This window comes from Rhamphochromis sp. 'chilingali' (genome assembly GCF_963969265.1).
Source record: "Rhamphochromis sp. 'chilingali' genome assembly, chromosome: 20".
Lineage (NCBI taxonomy): Eukaryota > Metazoa > Chordata > Actinopteri > Cichliformes > Cichlidae > Rhamphochromis > Rhamphochromis sp. 'chilingali'.
In genome coordinates, this window is record NC_137947.1 from 20,751,156 (window position 1) to 20,765,033 (window position 13,878).

Consider the following 13,878-nt stretch of genomic DNA (forward strand, 5'->3'; position numbering starts at 1 on the left):
GTTGCACTCAAGAGCTCATACATGGGTCAGACATTGCAGAGCATGCTTCACAGTGAGGACACATGGCAGTTAGTAGGAAACATCTTAGTTGGTGGGAAACACAAACATATGCTGCACAGATATTATAGTATGTGGAGAGACTTCAGTAAGTCAATAAAAAGGCAATACCCATTTAAGTTTTGGCAAATAAACATTTTATATGTTTCCTTCCCATCTTCGATATTGTTCAGAACCACTATAGTTAAAATTAGATTATTTCCATATGCAGTAATTTCCACTTTGTGATGTGACATGCCACCCTTTAAGTGTATAGTGATAACAGACATGACGCTGATTAAGACAGAAACAGCATGAAAGGACGAGTTGGGTTGGAAGTGAGTTGCAAAGAGCAGCTTTAAAGCATCTTAAATAGTATGAACTCTATGAGAACTACCCATAGGATGCATAAAAGAGTGTCTGATGAGCAAGTTGATGTAATCTGGAACTGAAGACAGATGATCTACAGGATTGTGGAATGTGCTCGACTTCAAGGCCTGCCTGAATTTATGCTGTGTTTAATTCTGCGGCGGAAAAATGCGTATGATGTTTTTTGGAGGGGAAAACGACATCATGGTGTTGCTTTTTTTATTTTTACAGCCCCCCTTTAATATTTAATATCAATATTTTCTCACCATTCCTGCATAGCCAGCACTTCTCACTGTAAAGAAGGTTGAAAACAAATGAAACGTAGACCTAACAGAAGACAGAAAATAAAAATGATGACAAGAAAGAGGGTGGCTGCTGACTGTGGCTGGGCCACAGGTTATCATAAAAGATCTATTCACTGTATTATGCTGAATTTTAAGTAAAGGTTATGCTTAATTTTAAGTTAATTGCTGTGGAGATTGTTTACATTACATCACGTTGTTTATAAAGCTATTTGGAGGTATTTCTCTGAAGAAGATCCAGAGCATAGCACTAGATGTTTAAAGGCTTTCAGTATCACAGCCCGGTACAATTCAGCAGTGCTAATGCTAAGTAATGCTAAGATAATCACAGCCACACACACTGATAGAGCATCAATCTTAAGAAAGAATCTCAAGCTTTTATTATGCCTCTTTAGACCTTTGAGACATTTATAATATTACCTCTGCACATGCATTTGATAAAGTTAAGAGCTGAATTTTTCTTTAATTGTTCTCGGTGCATGGCTCATTTTTGCTGTTTACTTATCATGCTGGTTCGGTACCACGCATGACTTTTTCTCAAGGCCACAAGAGCAGAAATATCATTAGTGATTCAGTGCTATCACACATTCCTCAGAGGGTTGGGGCTATGGAAAAAGGAAGGAGAAATCTCTAGATGTGGCTGCAGATATATAAGTTTTAGCTTAATGGTTTCTTGTAATCTTGTAATCAGGAAATGACTCGGGTTCCAGTTAACACTGCCTCATTTGTATTTAATTTGTTTGTCCACACATGTGTGCAAGAGCACAAACAGAAATATTTTCCTCTCAAACTTTTATACAGACTAGTGGAACAATCTAATACTGGTGTCTTGTTCCCTCACATTTTGGCAAAGGGTCAGATCCCTCTATGCTCGTCAGAGTTATTTCTGGACAAGCACAGTGGAGGGGGAGGCAGAGAATACAACATTGGATAACCACTTGTACCATTGCCCTGCTGCGTTTATCCTACATGTCTCTGGATGCAAGCTAAATTTAGCAAGTCTGGGCTTTTGATAAATCAGGGGAATTTGGTTTTGTGCCCCTGTTATGAAGCAGCATATCACAGCATCTCTCCCTCCTGCTCTCAGCAGCACCAGTGCTGAGTTTTACAAAATACTCTTTGCAAGGCTGCTGCGAAGAAGGGAGACAAAATGTGCAGAGTTTGCTGTGTGTCATTTTATGTCAGACCTAATGTCCTCTGAGGTAACATGAACACAGAAAAGAAACTACCTTCGTCTCTTCTATTCTCTTTTTTTTTTTTAGCTTTCTCCTTCTCCTTCTCTTTTTCTTTCTTCTCTCTTCCTCCTTTCCATCTCGCTCCCTCCCTTTCTTTTCTTCTCTACACGCACATGCTCACCACATTTGTTATGGGGCAAAAAAAAAAAAATGCTTGCCTCATCATTATATTTTGGTGTGCAAAGCCCTATTTCTGTAGTGAAATAAAGGACAGCTGAGCAGAACAGCGGATGCTCTGCTTCTCATAGCACGGCAACGTAGAGTCATAACTGCTTTGCTGGTGGACAGAAAACATCTCAGAGGAAAAGAGGAGGTCTCTGTGGCAGCTGTAACGACCACCCGGTCACTGAACTTCTTTCACTGGGGAATCATGGACATTTGGATTTAACAAAGCTGCAATAACATTTCGGTGGGATCTGATGGATGATGAAGGATGATGTGAATTGTCGGGAAGATATGCTTGGGCTCTCTCATTTCTCATGGATTTACTTCTTGAAATGTTTGTGTTTTCTCGCTTTGAAGCACAAGTAGACTTTTTTTTGTTCGCAGTGTAAAAATGAACACATTGCATCTGTGGATATTAGCTTTGTTTTTTTGCCAAGATAAGATGTTTTTGGATGTCTGAGAAATTATGACAGAGTTCTACCTGGTACAGTAATGCACATGCTTTGTTCTACTGTGGGCTTAAAGATGTGTTATGTTTAAATCAAGACAGTGCTTAATTCGTCTCTCTTTGTTCTTGCTCTCTCTCTCATCTGCCTCTCGTGCCCTCTTTCGCTCTCTTTGTTTCCTCCTCCTCTTAAGTCTGATAGCAATGCCAGTTACCTACGAGCTGCCCGGGCAGGGAACCTCGAAAAAGTCCTTGACTACCTCAAGTCTGGGGTTGAGATTAACATTTGCAATCAAGTAAGTTTTTACCATTTAAACTGTCATGTCCTTATGCATGCTCATTGATTTTAGAATTAAAGAAGCATGTTAGGGTACGCATTAAGCTGCAATGCTTCCCAAGCTAAATTTAAGAGGACTACAAGATTCATGTATAACTTAATAAACACTATCTTACCATAAATAAAACATAGATGATTTTAGCCAACGTATCATTGACAATCAAACGTAATCTCATATTATCTCATCATGCATAAGACCCCTAACTCCTATAAACCTTTCCTTCCTAGAATGGTCTAAATGCTCTTCATCTGGCCTCCAAGGAGGGACATGTAGAGGTTGTTGCTGAGCTGCTGAAGCTCGGAGCCACTGTGGACGCAGCCACAAAGGTAAGACCAACTCCATCAGGTATAATGGAAGACTATATTTGGACCGAGCACGGATCATGGCATCTCTGTAGGATTAAAGAGTATGCAGAATCAGTACAACGAAGTGTGCAGCCTTTGTTAGTGTTTGATACTGGATCAATATTTAATGACGTCTATGGGGACTACTGCTGGAAGCAGACAAGGTAATTAGCCATACGAAAATAATAGAATGTGTGCTAGAATGAAGCAAAAGAGTGTGTTGCAAGAATTGTATGTATTAAACATATAGATAAGTAAAACCAGTTGTAGTGTTATTTTATGTATTGTAAAAACATGCATATATTTTAATAAGACAGGTTTTTGCTATGGACGCATCTCAATTCTGATCTAAAAGGAGTTCAGAGGAAGAGCCACTGAAAATGTTTTCCATATTTCTCCCCTGAAGCCTTTTACTGCCATTTAGTGGTCTGGCTCAGCCTCTGGGCCCCAGGCCACATGCCTAGTGCTGACATAAACATAAGACACAATAAAATATTCAAGATCAAGGAAAAAATCTTCCCAATTAAAATATTTCTGTATTGTGACCTGGAGGATGCTCGAGGATTAGTTTGATATGCCTGTGTCTGCTTGCATCCTAATGCCGATCAGTTTCCTCTTTAAGCAGCCAGAGGAGGCAACGCTATCGAGGATTCTTGTTTAGCAACAGCGTCTCTGTTTGATTCTAGTTATTGTTCATTAGCCCCTCCAACAGTGCTGCTCTCACTGTGGGAGAGTTAAACAAGAAGTCCTGTGTTCACTAATAGTCAGTGATACAATAACTGATCTTTTGAGCTGTAGTGGCATCGCTGCACTGGATTACATGAACTTAAATACGTGTCTTTAAAATGGTATTCATAGTGTTTGTTTAGCCAAAAATATTTGAGGGTTCTCAGCATGAAGGAATTTAAGGAGTATTTTTCTAATCATTTTTTTTAAATAAGGCCAAGATCTTCACCTGCCTTTATCTGTGTGTTTTCAGTGCTCAAATGTACACTGTGAAAACATTGGCACATTTTTTCAAGCACAGGAGTTGGTATTTTTGCAAAGCTAAATAATGTAACTTGTCAGTTAGCTTCAAATAGTGCAGCCAGCACTTCTTTAACACTGCTGTTTAAGTGTTACCACTCATAAAGGCTACGATAGATCTGAATGAACACGATTCCAAACAAAAGCTGAAACGTTTGGCCTCAAACATGTAGTATTGTACTAATGTTGTGTCTCGTTAGACACATATGAATATATAAATATCTCTTCTCCCTATATATAAATATATCTCTATATATTTGTGCAACTTTTTTTTCATTTACAATTTTGATGGATATAGCTATGACATTTCTATATCTAGTGCGTAGAAAGAAGCTTTTCAATTTCTTTTACTGCATTTCTTGTGATTTATTTTGTTACTATGGCCTAATTACTTATATTTTGATGTATAGCAAGTTGAAATGCTCCAAAAAAAAGGCCATTACAGCATGTAATAAAGGTATAAACATAAGTACAATTAGCCTGTCAACAATAATAAGGTGACTAAATGAATATTAAAATAAAGTGACAGCGTATCAAAACACAGATATTTTATAAATCTGTCAAAAAAAATCATAGTGAAATAGAAGAAATCAGAGTTTCAACCATTAAACTAATTTTTGTATTCAGCAGTGCTTGCAAATAACTGTAATTTGGCATCTTTGGCAGCTTTGAGTGGTGGTGTAATAAACAAAAAGAAACTTGTCTGTTTGTTAGGAGCCATGGCTATCAGATTTCCCTGCTCCTGTATGCGCTATACGTGACTGATCGCTATTGTGCAAAAGAACCTTGTGATCAACTAGCATCAGGATCATGTGGCCATGAATCAGGCTGAGGGTCGACTCTGCCCTCACAAGGAACTGCACAGGTTCTTAAAAAGTCTCCACTAGTTTTATTTACCGGCGGGATAGGAAGTGACACATTGTTGGCACTGCATGCAGGGGGATGCCAGAGCTGGAATGCCAGCAGTACAAGCATGTGATCTGTGTAAGGGGATTCACAGGTGCACGTAGATACTGACGTGGATATATGAAGAGCATAGTGGCAATCAGTCACATTCACACACGCACACATACACACAAGCAAAACAGTGGGACAGGTGGGCCAGAGCTTAACACGCATTCCTTTGGTTGTTCCGTGTAATCCAGAAAGGAAACACTGCTCTGCACATAGCGTCGCTGGCTGGCCAAACGGAAGTCGTCAAAGAGCTGGTCACTAATGGAGCCAATGTCAACGCACAATCTCAGGTGGGATATACTCGAAATGCCTGCAAGTCAATGTCAAAATGACAGCAAGGTCTTGGTGGTCTGGCTTTAGGGTAGGTATAATTACACTGCTGTTGAGATGATCTATATCAGATAGTCGCTGACATACAGGGAGAAATCCTCACTGACAGAAACTGGCATAATGCCAACTAGGCCTCTGCCTCTTCAGGAAACTGCTTGTCCTTGCATTTCACATTTAACTCTATTAGATCGAAGCGAGAGAAAATATTCAGCCAGCTTCTTTCTCTCTGATAATGTCCAAAATAAAAAAGCAAGCAGAGGAAAAACTCTTTACCTTCAGACCACTGGAACATGTTTTGTTAAGATATACTCAGTGTGTAAAAGATTGTGTGTCTTTTGGTTCATGTTGTGTGCAGAATGGCTTCACTCCTCTGTACATGGCAGCCCAGGAGAATCACCTGGAGGTGGTGCGGTTCCTTCTGGAGAACAGCGCCAGCCAGAGTATCGCCACTGAGGTACTGTACATGTGTGTGTGTGTGTGTTTCTTGTGCTCACATGTGTGTCCATTTCTCTGTAGTATGTATCCGTGCATTTTCTATGCCACTGTCGTATCTAAGGTTTTTTTATCTGTTGTACTAACCACCTCCATCTCCTCTCCTCCTTTGTTTCCTTCCCTTCCTCCCTTTTTCCTCCACCCCCCACCCCCCCATTTTGCCTCAGTCTCCATCGGTGTCTTCATCTTTTTGTCTCCTTTTTCACTTTCCTGTTTCTGTCTATTTCTCATCTTTTTTGTCTCACATGATCCCTCTCTTATCTTTCCCCTATTCTCCTCTGCCTGCCCCACCTCCTCTCCTCCTTCCTCATCTCTTTATGAGGGACTAGGCAGAACTTCATTGATTGGTAGTGTACGGAGGAGGTAGAGTGACCTTGAGCGGGTCACTGATGAGGTCTGCTCTGCTCCCTGCCTCCTCTCTACAGCTGCTGTTACTGCTCTGATTAACGTTGCTTAGTCTGTGGAACACACGTACACTTTCCAGTCACAGCACGTTCACACAAACACACGTGCACATACGCAGATGATACAATACCCAGTGTACCCTGTCGTCTGCAAGTTTACATTTATGGGCACGCATGCACAGTATCTACTCAAACATGATATAAGGTAATATACAGGCTGGTGACAAATTAAAGGAAGTGCCTTAGCACTTCCCCCAGGAGGGTTCAAACCCAATTTTCCAATTAAATAGTCCCTTGTTTAGTATTTTGATGATGGCGATGGAGAGCACTGCACTGTCAGTCTATAACCTCCCATCAGTGTTCAGCTGGGCTGAGTCACCCCTCATCTTGAAAGAGGCTTATCAGGACAGGAAAAAAATGTGTGTGTATATATATATATATGTGTGTGTGTGTGTGTGTGTGTGTGTGTGTGTGTGTGTGTGTGTGTGTGCGTGTGCACACTTCTGCCCACACATACTGAGACATGCAGTATCAAAAACACAGTAAAATAAAATGGCAGAGCTTTTGGCTGAATTATGTATCATAAGAGCAATGTGAGTGGGAAATGCCAAAGATGTGAGCTGGAAATGTACAGTAACTTCTACATTATATGAAGTTATAATTAATTCTAAATGCTCCTCTAGGTCAAGCTGCCTCTATATTTTTATGAAAACACATCACTGTTATTGACATAGTTAACCTAGTTGTTTATTATAATAATTAATACCTTCAAATAATGTGAGCAGCCTAGATTCATTATTGCCTATAAAACTATTAAAAATCATTTTGCTTTTTATAAGCTGCGTTTAATTTGCTCTCATCATCCACGCCATCCAGCATTGGTTACTCATTTCTTCCCCTCCTTCGCAGGATGGCTTTACCCCTCTGGCAGTGGCCCTCCAGCAGGGCCATGACCAGGTGGTCTCCCTGCTATTGGAGAACGATACAAAGGGCAAGGTGCGCCTGCCTGCCCTGCACATTGCTGCACGCAAGGATGACACCAAGGCCGCGGCCCTGCTCCTGCAGAACGACCACAACGCAGACGTCGAGTCCAAGGTGAGCAAAAACGCTGATGCAGCCCATCTTTGGTAGTGAATGATCAGTTGATCTCTTTCTTTTTGCCTATTTGATTATTTGTTTTTAACACTGATTTCTTTGGTTTTCTTGATTGTCTTTTTTTTCCTGCTGCCTTTTCTCTTTATTGTTTGAATTTGTTGTTGATGCTCTTTCTTTCGGAAAAGAAGCAGAAGTACATTCATGTTTGTTTTTTGGCCAGTTTTATCTCTGAAAAGATTTGAGTTTGAGAATATCCTTCTCATTCTTAAAATCAAACTTCAAGTAAGAGCGCAGTCTGCACACCGAAACTTTTCTGCCGTAGATTATTTTTCACTGAGCTGCCTCTCCCTCTTCTGCTCCTCCACTTCATGTGAGTGAAGGCCCTTTTTAATTTGTTTTTTTTTCTCACTAATTGCCCGTTCTCTCCTCTCTTGGCTGACTCTGTAGATGATGGTGAATAGAACAACAGAGGTACACCTCTACTCTGTACATTATGTAGTGTTCATCCTATTCATAAAAACTCTGAAAACAACAACGACAATCACTTCAGTGCCCCTGACTTGATGCAGTAGTGTTTCTGCAGCCCTCTGTCACTCCCCCTTTTCCATTTTAGCTCAGTACTGCCTTCTTCCTTTTCATTGCTTCATCAATCTAGTGGATATATCTGGTCATTGAGAAAATCAGAGCTAAAGCGCATGCTTCACAAATACTGATTTAATAAATCTGAGGCTAAAGGCTTGGGTATCAAGGTTTTCCTTGATTCTAATGGTTTCATGGTGTCCAAAGCTGAAGTGTCTTATTTTTGGAAATCCCTTGTCACTGTTTAAAATATGTTGTCTTAATGTGTCCTGACTAAGTCCCTCCATGAAACTGATTAGCATGATAACCAGTGTACGCATGAAAAATGGTTATCATTCATTTGAAACCAGCAGTTTGTCCATAACTTGCATGGCAGTCTAATTCCCTTTACACTCTAAAGAACCCCTGCATTCTAGCATTAGTCAGGCTCTCTAATTTGTTTACTGGTGTATCCTTTATTGAGCTCTAGTACATCCAATATTCAACACTCACACCTAAAGCATTTTGCATGGGACCAAAGTAACAAGCTAGTGTGACACTGCGTCTGTGGTAACATTGGCCCCTTTTTTAAACCAAAGCCAGGTGGCCACCTTCTGTGCGTGCCTGTTTTGGTTGGCATTGTCTGTGGTTTTGGCAGGCTCTGATATGATTCATCCAAAAATGGCTTTGATTTCAGACTTATGCATTGCGTTAAACAAATGTGTACTCAGATAGAAGAAAGACACTGTAATCTGTTTTATATGAATAGTGTGTTTTTTCAAGGCAGATATAAATCATTTTAATTTTGGTGAACTTTGTGGTACGATTTCTCAGTTCAGGATATCGGTGGGGACACGTGTCTGAATTACTGATTGACTTTTGGCTCTTTGAAATTAAAATTCCAGCAGTTGGATTGTTTAATGTAAGACATAAGGTCACAGATATTTTCCAGTGTCTTTTAGTTGCTCCGACAGCTAATCCAGGAGTTATATCAGGATACATCTCTCATTGAAGATGTTAACAAATGGAGATTAAGTTCATTTGCAGGGTGATTATTTGCAGCTAAAAATATCAGAATGCTGTAAATAGAATTAAACAGATTTACACCAGTTAGCTCTTGAGCTTTCAAATCAAGTTGTATATTACACTCATATCTTTGTAATTAGTTTTTTGTCAGTTAAATGTAAAATTGTTATATTTTAGTTGGGCCCATGTTTGATTCTAACAGTTTTAGAAAAAATAGACTTTTTCTGCAACTGTTAGAAAAGTCAGGTGTCAGTGTAGCAGTGTGCAACCAGTGTGTCCTTGTTTGATGTAGTGGGACTTTGTAAAGCCAGATGTTTGATCTTGTGTGAATGTTGCTCCACTGTTTTTTTAACATGGTGTGTCTATTTGTCTGTCTGCACGTGTGTTGTTGCATTTCTTCAATCCTCAGAGTGGTTTCACCCCCCTCCACATCGCAGCACATTATGGCAACATTAATGTGGCCACGCTTTTGCTGAACCGCGGGGCTGCTGTGGACTTCATGGCTCGGGTGAGTTTCTACTGCCCTCTGCTGGTTGGGAAAGGTGTAACCATTACACACAATAAATATGAATATGGTATACGGGTATATTTAATGGATTAAAAAAAAACTATGAAACGGTAAAACAAAGGTATAGCTTAGCTTTTATGGCAGAGGAAAATCACTTTGATTTCCCAAATATCTGTCACATTTATGCTCCTTGAAAGCAAAAGCAAAGAATAAACTTATATTTTGCATGTAAACCCTTCAGCAAAATAGGATGGACTGAAAATATTGGTGTCAAATGTGGGGTTTTTTTTTTTTTTACATGAATTCTGTTTGTGGACTTTTCATTGATAGGCGAATGCATATTTTGTTTACTCAAGGGAAAAAAACAACAGTGAAACCCAAACCACCCACACACAAACTTTAATGTCAAGTCAAGTAGAGTTTTATTGTCAACCCAACAATATACACTCAAGTATACAGTGGGACGAAATATCATCCTCTTGGATCAAAGGTCAAAATGTAAAAATCAAAATGAAATAAATTCAAATATGCATTTATACAACTATACAGAAATAAGATAAACTAAGAATAAATACAACAGTACTGGACTTGAATAGAAGAGAATGAATGAATAGAAAATAATGAGAATGAATATAAATAAATACAATAGTACACATACAGAATAGTGCAAGTATTGGAAGTAATGTTGGTACGATGAAGCCTAATGTATTTGTGTTCATTCCCATAAATATATAGGTATTCAGTGGTAAAGAGAAAGAGATTCCTGGATTAATAAAGACCCTCATGAAATGGGAGATTTTTTAGAACAATGGGACATTTGTTATATATGTATCTGTTATGTTATTCTCAGACTGAATTCATATTTTTTTGAGATATGATTAAATATAAAGACCTGGAAGAGATTTTATGTGACATATACAGAGTAATCTCAGTGATGTTGTCTTAGAAAATGGGTTTCCATATTAGATGTTTACTAATCAGAGTGATCAGTGGCCTATAATTGAATCAGCTAGTGTGTGAAGCAGTGTTTATGTTTGTGCTGCTTTTATACTGATTACAGGTAAGGTCCAGAAAATTATCCACCAGCAGTGGTGGATGGTTAAACAATGGAGCTGGCTTACAGCTGTTTGCTTGAGAGCAACAAAGCATTACAGTCTGTTGCAGACTAGTCAATTTCATGACGAGTTTCTAATGAATTAATTCTGTCTAATTGTAGATATGTTTAAATGCATAATGTGAGAGCAGAAGCGTCTAAGAGTTTTCCACTTTTTCACTTAGAATGACATCACACCGCTTCATGTGGCCGCAAAAAGGGGCAACAGCAATATGGTAAAGTTGCTGCTGGACAGAGGGGCCAAAATTGATGCAAAGACCAAGGTAAGACTTTTTTCACAATTAGAAAGGCACTTGAGGCTGAAATATATGTTTTTTAGACTTACAGAAGTTTTTGTCTGTAGCAGTATTTGATTTTGCACAAACGGAAGTTTATTAAAATTATTTTACAGTAAAATGCAAATTTAAAAAAGTGTTTCATTTTGTTATTTTGTTCTTTTAAGGACGGTCTGACACCTCTTCATTGTGGGGCACGGAGCGGACACGAGCAGGTGGTAGAAATTCTTCTGGACAGAGGAGCTCCTATACTGTCCAAGACCAAGGTAGTTACTTGGATGATCAATTCAGGAGATGCTGCTAAGCTCAGAATAGGGAAGGAAAGAAAGTTCACAAACACATGACATCTTTTTCATTAAGTTAAATATAAAACAGACCAGAATAGATCACTATACACGATGTTAATAACACTGGAATACCTTTGTTTTCAAAATCAGCTCTCCTAACCACTCGGAGCTATTTAAATAATTGTCATCCACTCACATAGCAGGTCTGTTGTTGTTGCTGTAGTGTTGTCGCATTGTCTCCATAACATCTGTGCGACCTCTCCAGAACAGCCTGTCTCCGCTGCCTTCGCAGCCCTACAGTTTGACCGCGCAGGACGACCAGTGTAACAAAATAGACATTGTTGTAATGGCCTCGTTATAACAATGCTTCTGTAACCTTCTCAGCAACTTCCTTCGCAGTCTTTCTGTGCAGCGCATGGCCGCGTCCTAACTTACTGTGTCTGTCTGTCCATCTGTCTATGTGTCCGTCTGCGTGTGTGTTTGTCGCTCTCTTTCTTTGTCTGGCTCTCTCTTTCTCTCCCCTTTTCTCTCTTTCTTTCCCTGTCTCGGCCCTCTATAGAACGGCCTATCGCCTCTCCACATGGCCACTCAGGGGGACCACCTGAACTGTGTCCAGCTCCTGCTCCAGCACGACGTGCCCGTGGATGACGTCACCAATGACTACCTTACGGCGCTGCACGTTGCTGCCCACTGCGGTCACTATAAGGTGGCCAAGCTCATTGTGGACAAGAAGGCCAACCCAAATGCCAAGGCTCTGGTAGGGATAAAGCCGTACAAGGGGTGTTAAGAATGGGGGTGCAAAACAGAAAAGTCACGTGATCGTGACAAAAAAATCACGTTCAAGAAATACTGAAATGTTGATGTTGGTAGGTGTTAGTCACCAAAAGTTTTGCTTTTATGATTAATATTATACTCATAGAAAAAATAAATGGTTTGGTTTGGGTAGCTTTACAGTGCAGAAGTCTTAGCACTATAATATAAAGTTTTACTGTGTCTGTCTATTTTCTGATAGTTTTGTCTGTGTTGGATATTTTGTTGTTGTTGTTGTTGTTGTTGTTTTTTTAATGATATGGACTATTTTTGTGTGAAATAAATAGATATGTGCTGATACGAATGTTTAAAACAGGACTGAAAACAGGTTTATTCCTCATATTTACCTTTTCTTTACCACACATTTGCATCCTGGCACATCTCAGCATTCACTCATTTGCACATGTTTAGAGGCTGTGGGGAGTTTCTCAGTGATCGTACTGGAATACCAGCCTTAGCTTTACACTTTCTCTTCATGCAGAATGGTTTCACTCCGCTTCATATCGCCTGCAAGAAGAACAGAGTCAAGGTGATGGAGCTGTTGCTTAAACATGGAGCGTCTATCCAGGCTGTCACAGAGGTAATAGAGCATACTGGAACACCTTTACTCTTCTGTACCATTTAATACATAATAATTACTTGGAATTGATCTTATTGTTGTTTGGTTTTGATGTTCAGGATAAAACTTGGTTGCTGATTTGGTCTTTAGTGTTTTAATGTTTCATGTTGATCATCGTATCTATTATCTGCAGTCCGGCTTGACGCCCATTCATGTGGCAGCCTTTATGGGCCATGAAAACATTGTCCATGCGCTGACGCACCACGGAGCTTCGCCCAACACCACCAATGTGGTAAGTAGACTAATTTTAATGTACTACATGTCGATACAGATTAGAAAATCTCCCTTTTGCCAACAACCTTTGTATCTTCCAGCGAGGAGAGACAGCTCTCCACATGGCAGCCAGGGCAGGCCAGGCAGACGTAGTCCGATACCTGCTAAAGAACGGAGCCAAGGTGGAGACCAAGTCCAAGGTTAGAACACAGAGCGTCATTATCAATCACTGTGTCAAGGAGAAAACAAAAAGGGATACAGAACTGGGCCAAAAAGTCACTTCCCCTCTCTTTGCAGGATGACCAGACAGCGCTGCACATATCCAGTCGGCTGGGGAAGGTCGACATTGTCCAGCAGCTGCTGCATTGCGGTGCGTCTGCCAATGCTGCCACCACCTCAGGCTACACCCCCCTTCACCTGGCTGCCCGCGAAGGACACCATGATGTTGCTGCCATGCTCCTGGACAATGGTGCCTCACTCTCATCTGCAACAAAGGTATGTCTTGTGGAAGATTAAGCATTATATTGCAATGTAGATAATGTTCCCATTTTCCAGTATCTCCACTAGTAGGCATGGTTTTGTTTCGAGTGGCCTCCAAGGTTCTTGTCATATGAAATAAATGCCTAAATACGTCCTTCTCCCAGCAAAAGAATTCATAGTCTAAGCATACTAAACTGACTAAACTGACACACAGATCTGACTAATTGCATAAAAGTGCATTGCTCAAAGTATAAAATGGGTGTGGAAGATGTGAGTGTGATATGTTTCTGTGGACTGTCTTTGAAGGTGACTTCTGTTAGCAGAGCAGATTAATGAAGGGTAAACCCCATGGTGGGCTCTTACTTCCTCACACACACACATATAGCATCTTTTGGGACTTTACCTTAGTCGGCTTTTCAAGCAAATGATATCATATCTGTGTGAAAACAGAAA

At 40.1% G+C, this 13,878-nt stretch overlaps 1 protein-coding gene across 18 annotated transcripts in view; it reads left to right on the forward strand.

Moving 5' to 3' along the window:
* Window positions 1-13,878, forward strand: part of LOC308388339 (ankyrin-3-like) — a gene marked incomplete at its 3' end in the record, with an annotated part of 123,411 nt that overhangs the window by 61,494 nt on the left and 48,039 nt on the right. For all 18 annotated transcript variants that reach the window (XM_080868984.1, XM_080868986.1, XM_080868979.1 and 15 more), the window contains exons 2-14: window positions 2,747-2,848; window positions 3,118-3,216; window positions 5,406-5,504; window positions 5,900-5,998; window positions 7,350-7,535; window positions 9,529-9,627; window positions 10,906-11,004; window positions 11,184-11,282; window positions 11,863-12,060; window positions 12,595-12,693; window positions 12,866-12,964; window positions 13,047-13,145; window positions 13,243-13,440. In XM_080868984.1, coding sequence (XP_080725110.1) covers window positions 2,747-2,848; window positions 3,118-3,216; window positions 5,406-5,504; window positions 5,900-5,998; window positions 7,350-7,535; window positions 9,529-9,627; window positions 10,906-11,004; window positions 11,184-11,282; window positions 11,863-12,060; window positions 12,595-12,693; window positions 12,866-12,964; window positions 13,047-13,145; window positions 13,243-13,440 — 1,575 coding nt within the window. The remainder of the gene's footprint in view (window positions 1-2,746; window positions 2,849-3,117; window positions 3,217-5,405; window positions 5,505-5,899; window positions 5,999-7,349; window positions 7,536-9,528; window positions 9,628-10,905; window positions 11,005-11,183; window positions 11,283-11,862; window positions 12,061-12,594; window positions 12,694-12,865; window positions 12,965-13,046; window positions 13,146-13,242; window positions 13,441-13,878) is intronic.